Source organism: Crotalus tigris, unplaced genomic scaffold, assembly GCF_016545835.1.
Source record: "Crotalus tigris isolate CLP2741 ecotype Arizona unplaced genomic scaffold, ASM1654583v1 scf7180000020908.629646, whole genome shotgun sequence".
Lineage (NCBI taxonomy): Eukaryota > Metazoa > Chordata > Lepidosauria > Squamata > Viperidae > Crotalus > Crotalus tigris.
Window position 1 is genome coordinate 151,617 of NW_024098249.1, and position 13,313 is coordinate 164,929.

The following is a 13,313-nucleotide window of genomic DNA, read 5'->3' on the forward strand; positions in this document are numbered from 1 at the left end:
CCTGAATTCCTCAGCCAGCAAAGCTGGCTGAGGAATTCTGGGAGTTGAAGTCCACAAGTCTTAAAGTTGCCAAGGTTGAGAACCCCTGCTTTAAATGCACACAAATCGGCATGCATTAAAATGACATTTCGTTGCATTCAGCTCTCAAAAGGTCACCACTTCCAATATGCAATACATAAGCATGACAAAAGCTTATGCCTATAACCACATGCATACGGGCAGAAATTAGGTGTCCAGTTCAGCCCCTCTACTCTAGTAAGCTTCTGTGCTATCAGCCCCCTTTACCACAAAGATCCTGCAGGAGAAGGGCAGTATGGACAACCATGGGTCATGGCAGGGTGAGAGCTGTGAACCATAAACACCAAGCTTTCGCTATGTCCCTGCACAACAGCTACAGTGCTCTTGCTGACCTTAATAGGGACATTAAGGAGACTGGTAAAGGTATTTGTGAAGATAACTCAAATAAGCAGGGGATTGTGGTCCGAGATGAAGAACTAGATTTTGATAGGGAGAAGTGTGAATCAGGTATTGCACATCAGTCATGCAAGAATAGAAAGGCTCCCAAAAAGAGAAGCTACCTTCTGGTAGGTGATTCAATTATAAGGGATGTAAATTTAGGAAAGGACACAGAGGCTTTGAAAGAGGTCAGGTGTCTTCCAGGTGCTACTGCCAGTAGGGACAAGAAGCGTATTTCTAAAATAATCAAGAATGGCAGCAAGGACTGTGATGTGGAGGCTATTGTACATCTTGGCACTAATGATCTGTCCCAAAAAGATGTACTCTCTGTGCAGAATGATTTCCAGAGCTTGGGGAAGGAACTTAGCAGAATAGGCTGTAGGCTTACTTTCTCAGAGGTTTTACCAGTGTATAAGGAGCAAAACGGAAAAGGCCAGCGCATAGCACAATTCAATATGTGGCTAAAGGAATGGTGTAAAGGGGAAGGCTTTGGATATATTAGTCACGATGTCAGTAGCTGGTCCAATCAAAAGATGTACAAAAGAGATGGTTTGCATCCATCAAAAAAAGGGACTGAGTTACTCGGCTATAAATTCACAGATTTTCTGGAGGGAAATTTAAACTAAACAGCGGGGACAGGGAGTTAATTGATACGGAACAACCCTGTCCCCGGCAATTTAAAAACTATAGGGCTATCAGTGCATGTAGCACAGATGTGTGTGTGGACAAGAATACCAACCTTGCTACCAATCAAAATGAAGCCTCTAATAGCGAGTGCCATATAAAGTGCACTAACCAAATAGGTGGTAAGACAATAGGGGAACTCAGGCACCACACAGGTTATGTAGAAAGGAAACACAGGGCCACCCACAAAGGACTCAAATGTTTATACACCAATGCACAAGTATGAACAGCAAACAGGGTGAACTAGAAATTCAGGTTAATGAGGGCAGATACGATATTGTTGCCATTACGGAAACATGGTGGGATGAAACTCACACATGGAACACACAGCTAGAGGGATTTAAATTATTTAAAAGAAACAGACCAAATAAAAGAGGAGGTGGAGTTGCTCTCTATATAAGAAATAACTACATCTTCACAGAAATAGAGTACAACAATGATAAAAACTGTCTTGAATGCATTTGGGTCAATATAAAAAGGGGGGGGGAATGACATTGCCATAGGTGTATACTACAGACCACCCAACCAAACAGAGGAAATAGATGAACTTTTTGCTAGTCAGCTAACTAAGGTATGTAGGAAGCACATCACAATAGTAATGGGGGACTTTAACTACCCTGACATCAACTGGGAGACAAACTCTGCACCAAGTGGAAGATCAAACAGGTTCCTGGCAAACCTAGCAGACAACTTTGTCTCCCAAAAGTAGAGAATGGAACTAGGGGATTAGCCATTTTGGATCTAATTCTCACTAACAGAGATGAAATGATAGACGGTGTTGAAGCCATAGGAACCCTGGGAGGAAGTGATCATGCAATATTAGAATTCAACATTATAGAAGCACAACCAATAGAACACAGTCAAACTAGAGTCTTGGACTTCAAGAGAGCTAATTTCAATAAACTTAGAGAGGGCTTGGGAAGGATTCCATGGATGAGAATCCTCAAGGGGAAAACAACTCAAGAAGCTTGGGAAATTTTGAAAAATGAGATAATAAAAGCACAGTCTAGCACAATACCAACAAAGAGGAAAAATAACAGCTCTCAAAAGAAACCAGCATGGCTGCATAAAGAACTCTCTGACAAATTGAAAGATAAAAAGGACAAGTATAGAAAGTGGAAAGAGGGGAACATAACTAAGTCAGAATATCAGCAAATAGCCCGAGCCTGCAAAGATGAAGTGAAGAAAGCCAAGGCTCAAAATGAACTGAGGCTTGCGACCAAAGTCAAAAATAACAAAAAAAGCTTCTTTCAACATGTAAAAAACAAGAAAAAAGTGAAGGAAATGATTGGTCCATTAGTGGGTGGAAGTGGCAAGAAGGTGACAAGCAACAGGGAGAAAGCAGAACTATTTAACTCATTTTTTGCATCTGTCTTTACACAAAGGGAAAAAACAGACCAACCTATCAAAAATAGTGCCACAAAAAACAAAACAGAAACACAAGTTAAGATAGGCAAGAAAATCGTTAGTGAGCACCTGTCCAGCCTAGATGAGTTCAAATCGCCAGGACCAGACGGATTACACCCCAGAGTTCTCAAGGAACTGGCAGATGTGATATCGGAGCCACTGAACTATATTTTTCAAAGATCCTGGAACACAGGGGAACTACCAGAGGACTGGAAAAGAGCTGATGTAGTTCCCATCCTCAAAAAAGGAAAAAAAATGGATCCAGGAAATTACAGACCTATCAGCCTGACCTCAATACCTGGGAAGATCCTGGAAAAGATAATCAAACAACGAATCAACGAACACCTAGAGGCAAACAAAGTCATTACTAAAAGCCAACATGGGTTTGTCAAAAATAGATCATGCCAGACAAATCTTATTGCATTCTTTGACCAAGTGACAAAATTAGTGGATCAGAGGAATGCTGTGGACATAATTTACTTGGACTTCAGTAAGGCATTTGATAAAGTAGATCACAACCTACTACTTGACAAGATAGAAAAATGTGGGGTAGACAGAACCACCACCAGATGGATCCGTAGCTGGCTGACCGGCCGTACTCAGCGAGTGGTCCTCAATGGAACTGCATCTATATGGAGGGAAGTGTGTAGTGGGGTGCCCCAGGGCTCTGTTCTGGGCCCAGTACTCTTCAACATCTTCATCAACGATTTGGATGAAGGGATAGATGGGGAACTCATCAAATTTGCAGACGACACCAAGCTGGCAGGAATAGCCAACACTCCAGAAGACAGGCTTAGATACAGAAGGATCTGGACAGACTTGAACACTGGGCACTAACTAACAAAATGAAATTCAATGGTGAAAAAAGCAAGGTTCTACATTTAGGCAAGAAAAACCAAATGCACAAGTACAGCATAGGTGGCACCATGCTCAATAGTAGTAACTGTGAGAGGGACCTCGGAGTCCTAGTAGACAATCACTTAAATATGAGCCAGCAGTGTGCTGCAGCTGCCAAAAAGGCCAACACAGTGCTAGGCTGCATTAACAGAGGGATAGAATCAAGATCACGTGAAGTATTAATACCACTCTTCAATGCCTTGGTAAGGCCACACTTGGAATACTGCATCCAGTTTTGGTCACCACGATGTAAAAAAGATGTTGAGACTCTAGAAAGAGTACAGAGAAGAGCAACAAAGATGATTAGGGGACTGGAGGCTAAAACATATAAGGAACGGTTGCGAGAATTGGGTATGTCTAGTTCAACGAAGAGAAGGACAAGGGGGGACATGATAGCAGTATTCCAATATCTCAGGGGCTGCCATAAAGAAGAGGGAATTAAGCTATTTTCCAAAGCACCTGAAGGCAGGACAAGAAGCAACGGGTGGAAACTAATCAAGGAGAGAAGCAACCTAGAACTAAGGAGAAACTTCCTGACAGTGAGAACAATTAATCAGTGGAACAGCTTGCCTCCAGAAGCAGTAAATGCTCCAACACTGGAAGTTTTTAAGAAGAGACTGGACAGCCATTTGTCCGAAATGGTGTAGGGTTTCCTGCCCGAGCAGGGGGTTGGACTAGATGACCTCCAAGGTCCCTTCCAACTTTACTACTATTACTATTACAAATATATAACTCAGAGAAGCAACACAGTTTAGTTCGGATGGAGACGTATACATGGAGAGGAAAAAGAATCCTGTGAATCCAGTGGGCACCTTGGGGGCGCATGATGTTCCAGAGGCAGAAAAGGCTCTTCGCCTAGTAGTCCCTCCTGCCATCCTGGCTTCCTGGACCAATGCAGTCAGCATCATCCCGCTTCCGCTGCTGCGGGTGGCAGAGGCCCCCAACCTTTTTGGCCCCAGGGATCAGTTTTGTGGAAGAGAATTTTTCCATGGACGGGGAGGGGGAAAGGAGGAGGAGGAGAAACCCGCAACTGAGATCCCGTGCATGCACAGTTTTTCTTGCCCATGGCTCACCTCCAGCTATGTGGCCCGGTTCCTAACAGGCCATGAACTAGGACCGGTCTGCAGCCGGGGTGGGGGGGGGGGACCCCCGGCCTATAGAATTTCTGGCCAGCAAGAAGAGGCTATTGGCCAAGTCTGCCTAATTATTTGGGCATCTTGTCATCCTGGAAGATCCGGTACAGTGGTTCTCAACCTTTCTAATGCCGCGACCCCATAATACAGTTCCCCATGTTGTGGTGACCCCCAACCACTTATACATCACCGGGTGCCAGGGGCGTGGCCAAAGAAAAGGGAAAAAAAATGGCGGACAGCCTTGTTTGGCGACCCCCGTGAAATGGTCGTTCGACCCCAAATGGGGTCCCGACCCACAGGTTGAGAACCACTGATCCAGTAGAAGGCTCCTGGAGCTGCCTCTGAAAGGGCCCCCGGAGCCCAGTAGGTTCAGGGTGCCTGCCACAGTCTACCAAGCAGGGCTGGGTAGTCCCTGGATGGGAGACCACCAGGAAACCACTGGGCAAGCAGCTACATTGAAGATGCTCCAAAGGGTCCCGAAAGAAGGCGATACTTGGGGAGTTTTTTTGCCCCACCCTCCAGAAATCCAGAGGGACTCGTGGTGATCCCAAAGGCCCTGACAGGACCCAGAGAGGAGACCCCAGAGGAAAGGGCACCTCCAGGCGAGCCCCAGCGAGGATTTGGGAACGGAGACCACCAGGAAATCCCAGGATTTATTTATTTATTTATGAGACTTATATACCGCTTTAAGTGCAAGCACTCTCTAAGCGGTGTACACCAGTAAGCAATGTATATAGATATTTTTACATTGCCCCCAACAATCTGGGTCCTCATTTTACCTACCCCGGAAAGATGGAAGGCTGAGTCAACCTTGAGCCGGTGAGATTTGAACCGCTGACCTGTTGAACACAGTCAGCTAAAGTGGCCTGCAGTACTGCACTCTAACTGCTGCGCCGCCACCTCGGCTCAGTGTAAAGGGATACACTGAGTGGGGGGGGGGAACCCTCCTTCGACAGAAGCAACCGCGGTTGGGTCTGTGCTCAAACTAGACACGTGTCATGTTACATTCCTACGAACTCCCAGCCTTCCGGTTGAACTTCTGCCTGGCTTCTGCCAAAGGAGGAGGGAGGAGTCTTGTGATCCATGCCGGGGGGGGGGGACGGTCCTGGGGTGCCCCTCCCCCCTTCAATCATGGGGCTGTAAGGGATCCCTTCGCCAGACGCCAGACCCCCTCGGACTACAAGGCCCATCAGCCTCCGCCACCGCGGCTGCGGATAATGGGCTTTGGAGTCAGCCGCCGGTGAGTGGTGCGGGCGCAGAGGGCCGCCCCGCCCTCACTGAAGTTGGGGAGGGCCTCCCCCTCCCTTCTCCCTCCCTTTCGAGGTGCGGGAAATCCCCGGCTGGAGCCACGTGGTGGGATTTCCCCCGCCCCGCCTCACCCCTCGGATGGCGCTTCCGATTGGCCAAGCCTTGGTGTCCATCAAGGGAAAAGGGAGGGGAAACAGAACTGTCCGTGTGCCCCCCTTCTCCCCCTCCCTTCCATCCCGTCGTTGATTGGGCAAGCCTCGGCGTCCATCAAGAGGAAAGGGCGGGGAAAGAGAACTCTCCGTGCGCCCTTTTCACCCCCTCCCTTCCATCCCGTCGTTCATTGGACGAGCCTCGGCGTCCATCAAGAGGAAAGGGCGGGAAAAGAGAACTCTCTGGGCGCCCTTCTCACCCCCTCCCTTCCATCCCGTCGTTGATTGGGCGAGCCTCGGAGTCCATCCAAGGGAAGGGGGAGGAAAAGAGAACTGTCCGTGCGCTCCTCCCCCCCTTTCTATCCCGTCGTTGATTGGGCGAGCCTTGACGTCCATCAAGAGGAAAGGGCGGGAAAAGAGAATTCTCCGTGCCCTTCCTCCCCCCTTCCTTCCATTGATTGGGCGAGCCGCTTGGCGGCGGCGCCCTGATTTGTCGTCGCGGCCGCCGATTGGCCGTCCGTGGGTCGACGTCACGCCCGTCGCCTGGCCGACTGAGGGGAGCCCAGTTTCCTCAGAGTTTCCCTCAGGAGGGGCCGCAGTGGCGCCTTCTTCTCCGCTTTCGGACCGGGCGAGCGACGAGCCACGGCGGAGGCGAGCCAGGCCGGCCTTTCGCTCCGTCTGTCCCGCCGAGAGGAGCCGAGGAGCCCCAGTCCCGCCGTCGGGCCGGCTCCGGAGCTGCCGCCGCCCCGCCGGCTCCTTCCCGCCGCTGGAAGAAGGCCGAGGCCGGGCGACGAGAGGCTTCGGGGAAGGCCCGGGGCGGCCGAAGGAGCCGTCGCGGGGGCCTCGCTCCTTCCTCCCTCTCCCGCTTCTTCTTCCCTGCCTTCAGGCGGCCTTTGACTCCCGGCCGCCTCAGAGGTAGATTTTCTCCGTCGTGGTCGGTCGCTCCCCTGGCCTTTCGGGCCTTCCAACCGTAAAAGGCCTCCTCCTGGTGGCTGCTGGTTGCCCTTCAGACGTGGCCTCTTGAATGCAGGCAGTCCTCGACTTACGACGACTCGTTTAGTGACCGTCCCGAGTTGCAACGGCCCTGGGGGAAAAAGTGACTTGTGACCGTTTTTCACACTTTTCGGCCGTAGCCGCATCCTCAGGGTCCCATGATCAAAATTCAGCCGCTCGGCAACTGACTCGTATTTATGAGGGTCGCAGCCACATCCACAGGGTCACATGATCAAAATTCAGCCGCTCGGCAACTGACTCGTATTTATGACGGTCGCAGCCGCATCCTCAGGGTCCCATGATCAAAATTCAGCCGCTCGGCAACTGACTCGTATTTATGACGGTCGCAGCCGCATCCACAGGGTCACATGATCAAAATTCAGTCACTCAGCAACTGACTCGTATTTATGACGGTCGCAGCCGCATCCCCAGGGTCACATGATTAAAAATTCAGTCACTCAGCAACTGATTTGTATTTATGATGGTTGCAGCGTGTCCCGTAATCCCCTTTTGCAACCTTCTGACCAGCAAAGTCAATGGGGGGGGAAATCAGATTCACTTAACGCCCGTGTGATTGACTTAACCACTGCAGGGCTTCACTTAACAACCGTGGCCAGAGAGGTCGTAAAATGGGGCACAACTCACTTCACAAATTTCTCACTGAGCAACATAAATTGGTTGCTCAGTGAGAAATTGGTGGTCGTAAGTTAAGGTGGTCGTAAGTTAAGGACTCAATGGTGGTCGTAAGTTAAGGACTACCTGTGCTTATAACTATATCAGTGGTGGCGAACCTATGGCACGAGTGTCAGAGGCGGCACTCGGAGCCCTCTCTGTGGGCATGCGCGCCGTCGCCCCAGTCCTAGGCCTTCAGCTGGGTTTTATAAAACCTTTTCACTTTAGGCCTCCGCTGCCATGTGCAAAAAAAAAAAAAAGTTTCAATCAATCAGTCAATTTCAACTTGTTGCGGAGAAAAAAAGATCTTGCAAAGTTAGAATTGATTGATTGAACTTTTTAGCCCTTACCAGCGCAGCCATGCCCACCCAATGGGCCACACCCACCCAGTGAGCCACGCCCACCCAGCACCCGACGATAGATAAATGGGTTTTGGGTTGCAATTTGGGCACTCGGTCTCTAAAAGGTTCGCCATCACTGCTCTATATCATCTATTGATTATACGCCTCAAATGTTGGCCTGACCAATCACAATAAGTCGGTTTTTCAGCCTGTTCGTTTGTCCCTAACCTGGCCTTTCAACTCTTCCGACGGTGCCCTGTAGCTCATTAAAATATGCACAAATTAAACAGATCTTGCCCAGAAACTAGCAGCATTAATTGCATTCTGTTGCACTGGCCATGAGGTCCTCAAGTGTACATTGATCAGAACACAAGATTGTCTGGATTGCATATGTGTTGTAGTCTGCTTGTTACCACAATCGCTGGGATGTGGACGTCTCTGCTGTACAAAATGCCAGTGTACTATTACTGTTGTTACAAGTATAAATATATTGTGTTGCAAATGTAGTTGACTTGTCAACTTTGGGGAACGTATGAGTCCTGGTCGCACCGTGTTTAGAATGCAGCATTGCAGACAAATTCTGCCCACTGCCAGCAGTTCAATCCTGACCGGCTCAAGGTTGACTCAGCCTTCTGTCCTTCCGAGGTCGGTAAAATGAGGATCCAGATTGTTGGGGGCAAATAGGCTGACTTTGTAAACCCCTTAGAGAGGGCTGTAAAGCTCTGTGAAGATATATATTAGTCTGAGTGCTATTGCAAAGGAAGGAAGGAAGGAAGGAAGGAAGGAAGGAAGGAAGGAAGGAAGGAAGGAAGGAAGGAAGGAAGGAAGTTGTGGTGCACAGGAGTTCAATTTTGATGAAGTTCAAGGTTGACCCGGCCTTCCATCCTTTTGAGGTTGGTAAAATGAGGACCCAGATTGTTAGGGGGGCAACTGCTTAGAGCAGTGGTTCTCAACCTGTGGGTCGAGACCCCATTTGGGGTCGAACAACCATTTCACGGGGGTCGCCAAATAACGCAGTCCGCCATTTTTTCCCCCTTTTCCTTAGCTGTGCTACTCCCTTTTATTCTATTGGCTTTTGAAAGCCAACATAATAGATTCTCTTGAATAGAGTCCAATTCTATTGGCTTTCAAAAGCCAATAGGAATTGTCCAAGCTGTCTCTGCCCTGCTGAGCCCGCCAAAAGTCCCATTCTGCAAACGGTGCTGCACCAGTTGAGTAGTCCTCGACTTACGACCGGTTGAGTAGTCCTCGACTTACGACCGGTTGGGGGTCGTGGCATTAAAAATGTTGAGAACCACTGGCTTAGAGAGAGTGCTGTAAAGCCCTGCAAAGCGGTATGTAAGTGCTTTGCAATGTCATCAAAACACGTCCCACAAGATTCCTTTGGAGCCATTGTTCTGTGAACGTGCTTCGGATGGCCTTCAAACAATTTTCATGGTCCTTGCTCTAAATAAATAAATAATCCTTGGAGATCAGGAGTACCCACGCTGGCTTAATCTTCTCTAGCAGTTTCAATTTCAGTGTATGTACGAGGCTATTTTTATATCTGAGAAAATAAATTGGGTCAGAGGCTGATTGTGCCTTTGTTTGATTTAGGACCGAAGACATTGTACGATGGATGCCACAGACCCGCGCTGTTCTTACCAGCCTTCACAGTTGGACAGGAACATGTACTACATCTTGACCGAAAACCACTATTATGGCAGCAAGCTTTTTCAGGCAGGGAGCATGTGTTATCTGAAAGAGCAGACATACCTGCAGCACATTAGCAGGACGTCCACTCGCTTGTGGAGATTTGTGATGGAACAGGATGGCTCTGTGGCTACTTTGGACGTGGAAAGCCTGCAGCCGGTGAACGAGAAGATGGCCGACTTCCTTTTGGCCATTAGCAACGCTCAGGAACGCTTGAACTGTTTTCTAGACAGGCAAGCTCTAGAAGCTGCCGTGACGGCCGAAGAAGGCCAGCAGGTCTTGGTCGATCTGGGAGATCAGTTTTCCCCCGCTACCGTCCGCTATATTGGAAGACTTCACCACAGCCCTTTACCGTCAGGGCTCCATCCAATTTACTTTGGAGTGGAATTGCAGGTAACAATGGATGATAGTTTTGTGCCAGGAGGTGACAAAGTACAGGTACTCCTCCTCGACTTACGTTTCATTTAGTGACCGTTCAAAGTTACAATGGCAATGAAAAAATGTGACTTACAACCGTTTTTCACAGTTACGGCCTTTGCAGCATCCCCGTGATCGTGTGATCCAAACTCAGATGCTTGGCAGCAGGTCCATATTTATGACCATTGCAGTGTCCCAGGATCACACTTCCCCTTTTTTGCGACCACCCAACAAGCCACGTCAGTGTGGAAACCAGATTCACTTAACATCCAGGTTACTGACTTATCAATTGCAGCGATTCACTTCACAATTGTGGCGAGAAAACTCACTTAACGCAATGTCTCAGTAACAGAAATTTTGGTGGGAGCTCAAATTGTGGTAGTAAGTTGAGGACTCTCTGTAGTCAACTTAACCTGTTGTATGCGGACCTATCTCTTCATCACCAGGATAATAATAATAATGTTGGAAGGGACCTTAGAGGTCTTCTAGTCCAACCCCCTGCTCAGGCAGGAAACCTTACACCATTTCGGACAAATGGCTGTCCAGTCTCTTCTTAAAAGCTTCCAGTGTTGGAGCATTCACCGCTTCTGGAGGAAGTTTGTTCTACTGGTTATTAATAATAATAATAATAGTAAAGTTGGAAGGTACCTTGGAGGTCATCTAGTCCAACCCCCTGCTCAGGCAGGTAACCCTATACCATTTCGGACAAATGGCTGTCCAATTTCTTCTTAAAAACTCCCAGTGTTGGAGCATTCACCACTTCTGGAGGCAGGCTGTTCCACTGGTTAATTGTTCTAACTGTCAGGAAGTTTCTCCTTAGTTCCAGGTTGCTTCTCTCCTTGATTACATGTTACATGGTGAGTTTTTAACTTAAGCACAAGTAGGATTTTTTTCTGTTTTGGAAGTACGAAAATATAAAATACAAGTAGCCCTTGACTTATGACCATCCGCCATTCAAAGTTCTATCACTAAAGGAGAATATTTGCAGCTCAGGGCTGAAATGAGGAGTCCTTGGTGCCCTCTGGGCTTGGCTGTTTTCTTGCAGACTTTTCATTATCTAAGTGATATCCTCAAAGGCTACATGGCACTGAAAAAAGAGTTATCAGCAAGTGTTCACACTTAACTCCATGGTCACGGGATCAAAATTCAGGCATTTGGCAACCGGCATGTATGCGTGACAGTTGCACCATCACAAGGTCACGTGGTCACCCTTTGTAATTTCCTGGGGGCTTCCAACAAGCAAGGTCAATTTGCTTAACAACTGCACGGTTCGCTTAACTTGGGCAAAAAAAAAAAGTTTGTAAAATGGGGCAAAACTCACTTAACAACGGCCTTGTTTAGCAACAGAAATGTTAGGATCAATTATGGCCGTACATCATGGATTAACTTGTAAGCTGTGGACTCCAGCAGCCAAAGAATTCCTACTGGCGGGATCCAGGAAGAGAGTTTTCTCTGCCATTGCCCCCCAGCATGTGGAACACACACACACACCCGGGGGTGAGACGAGCCCCCCACTCGCCTGGCTTTTTTGTAAAGGCATAAAAACATTGCTGGGCCCCCTTGCATGGGATGTCCAGAGAAGCCCACAGCCCCCTAGCTTTTAATCAATTTTAACATTCATTGCCTGTTTTAAATTTTACCTACTGTTTCTAATAATAATAATAAAGTTGGAAGGGACCTCGGAGGTCATTGAGTCCAACCCCCTGCTTAGGGAGGAAACCCTACACCATTTCAGACAAGTGGCTGTCCAGTCTCTCCTTAAAAACCTGCAATGTTGGAGCATTCACCGCTTCTGGAGGCAGGTTGTTCCACTGGTTAATTGTTCTCACTGTCAGGAAGTTTCTCCTTAGTTCTAGGTTGCTTCTCTCCTAGATTAGTTTCCACCTGTTGCTTCTTGTCCTGCCTTCAGGGGCTCTGGAGAATAGCTTGACTGCCTCTTCTTTGGGGCAGCCCCTGAGATATTGGAAGGCTGCTATTATGTCCCCCCTGGTCCTTCTCTTCGTTAAACTAGACATACCCAATTCCAGCAACCGTTCCTTATATGTTTTAGCGTCCAGACCCCTAATCATCTTTGTTGCTCTATCCCAGTGGTTCTCAACCTTTGTAATGCAGTTAGATAATACAGTTCCCTATGTTGTGGTGACCCCCAACCACTTATACATCAGCAGGTGCTAGGGGCGTGGCTAAAGAAAAGGGGAAAAAAATGGCGGACAGCCTTGTTTGGCGACCCCCGTGAAATGGTCGTTCGACCCCAAATGGGGTCCCGACCCACAGGCTGAGAACCACTGCTCTAGAGCATCTTTTTTACTTTGTGGTGACCAAAACTGGATGCAGTATTCCAAGTGTGACCTTACCAAGGCCTTGTAAAGTGGTATTAACCCTTCATGGGATCTTGATTCTATCCCTTTGTTAATGCAGCCCAGCACTGTGTTGGCTTTTTGGCAGCTGCAGCACACGGCTGGCTCATATTTAGGTGATTGTCTACTAGGACTCCGAGGTCCCTCTCACAGTTACTACTATTGAGCATGGTGCCACCTATGCTGTACTTGTGCATTCGGTTTTTCTTGCCTAAATATAGAACCTTGCTTTTTTCCCCACTGAATTTCATTTTGTTAGATAGCGCCCAGTGTTCAAGTCTGTCCAGATCCTCCTGTATCTTAAAAAAACATTAAAAGCCTGTCTTCTGAGGCTTTTAATGTTTTTATTCCATACTGTCCAGAGTTCCTCTGTGAGGGAGATGCGTAGTGCTTAAATACAACAATTAAACAAACCAATATTAGTGATGTTAGTGAGTTTTATTCTATTGAATGTTTATTGTAGGAATCTAGATCGGATTTGAGCCCCTGCATTTTTATTGCTAAGTGAAACGTCTAGTTAAGTAATTTTTTACCCCGTTTTACGACTTTTCCTGCCACCGTTATTAAGTGCACCATTGCACTTGTTAAATCAGTAACCCGGTTGTTAAGTGAATCCGGCTTCCCCCATGGACTCTGCTTGTAAAAAGGTCGCGAAAGGGGATCACATGACCCCCGGGACCTAGCAACCGTCGTAAATACAAACCAGTTGCCAAGCGTCCCATTTTGGTCACATGACCGTGGGGAGGCTGTATCAGGTTGCGTGAAAAATGGCTAAAAGTTACATTTTTTCAATGCCGTCGTAACTTTGAACGGTCACTAAATGAACTGTTGCAAGTCAAGGGCTACCTGTATCAGGACTCTGCTGAC

General features: G+C 47.8%; 1 protein-coding gene across 2 annotated transcripts in view; it reads left to right on the forward strand.

The window, feature by feature from the left end:
* The first annotated feature begins 6,509 nt into the window (after positions 1-6,509).
* The window catches only part of LOC120319637 (ubiquitin carboxyl-terminal hydrolase CYLD-like), a 44,180-nt gene continuing 37,376 nt past the window's right edge, over positions 6,510-13,313 (forward strand). For both annotated transcript variants that reach the window (XM_039368712.1, XM_039368713.1), the window contains exons 1-2: positions 6,510-6,889; positions 9,577-10,065. In XM_039368712.1, coding sequence (XP_039224646.1) covers positions 9,595-10,065 — 471 coding nt within the window. In that variant the 5' untranslated portion in view covers positions 6,510-6,889; positions 9,577-9,594. The remainder of the gene's footprint in view (positions 6,890-9,576; positions 10,066-13,313) is intronic.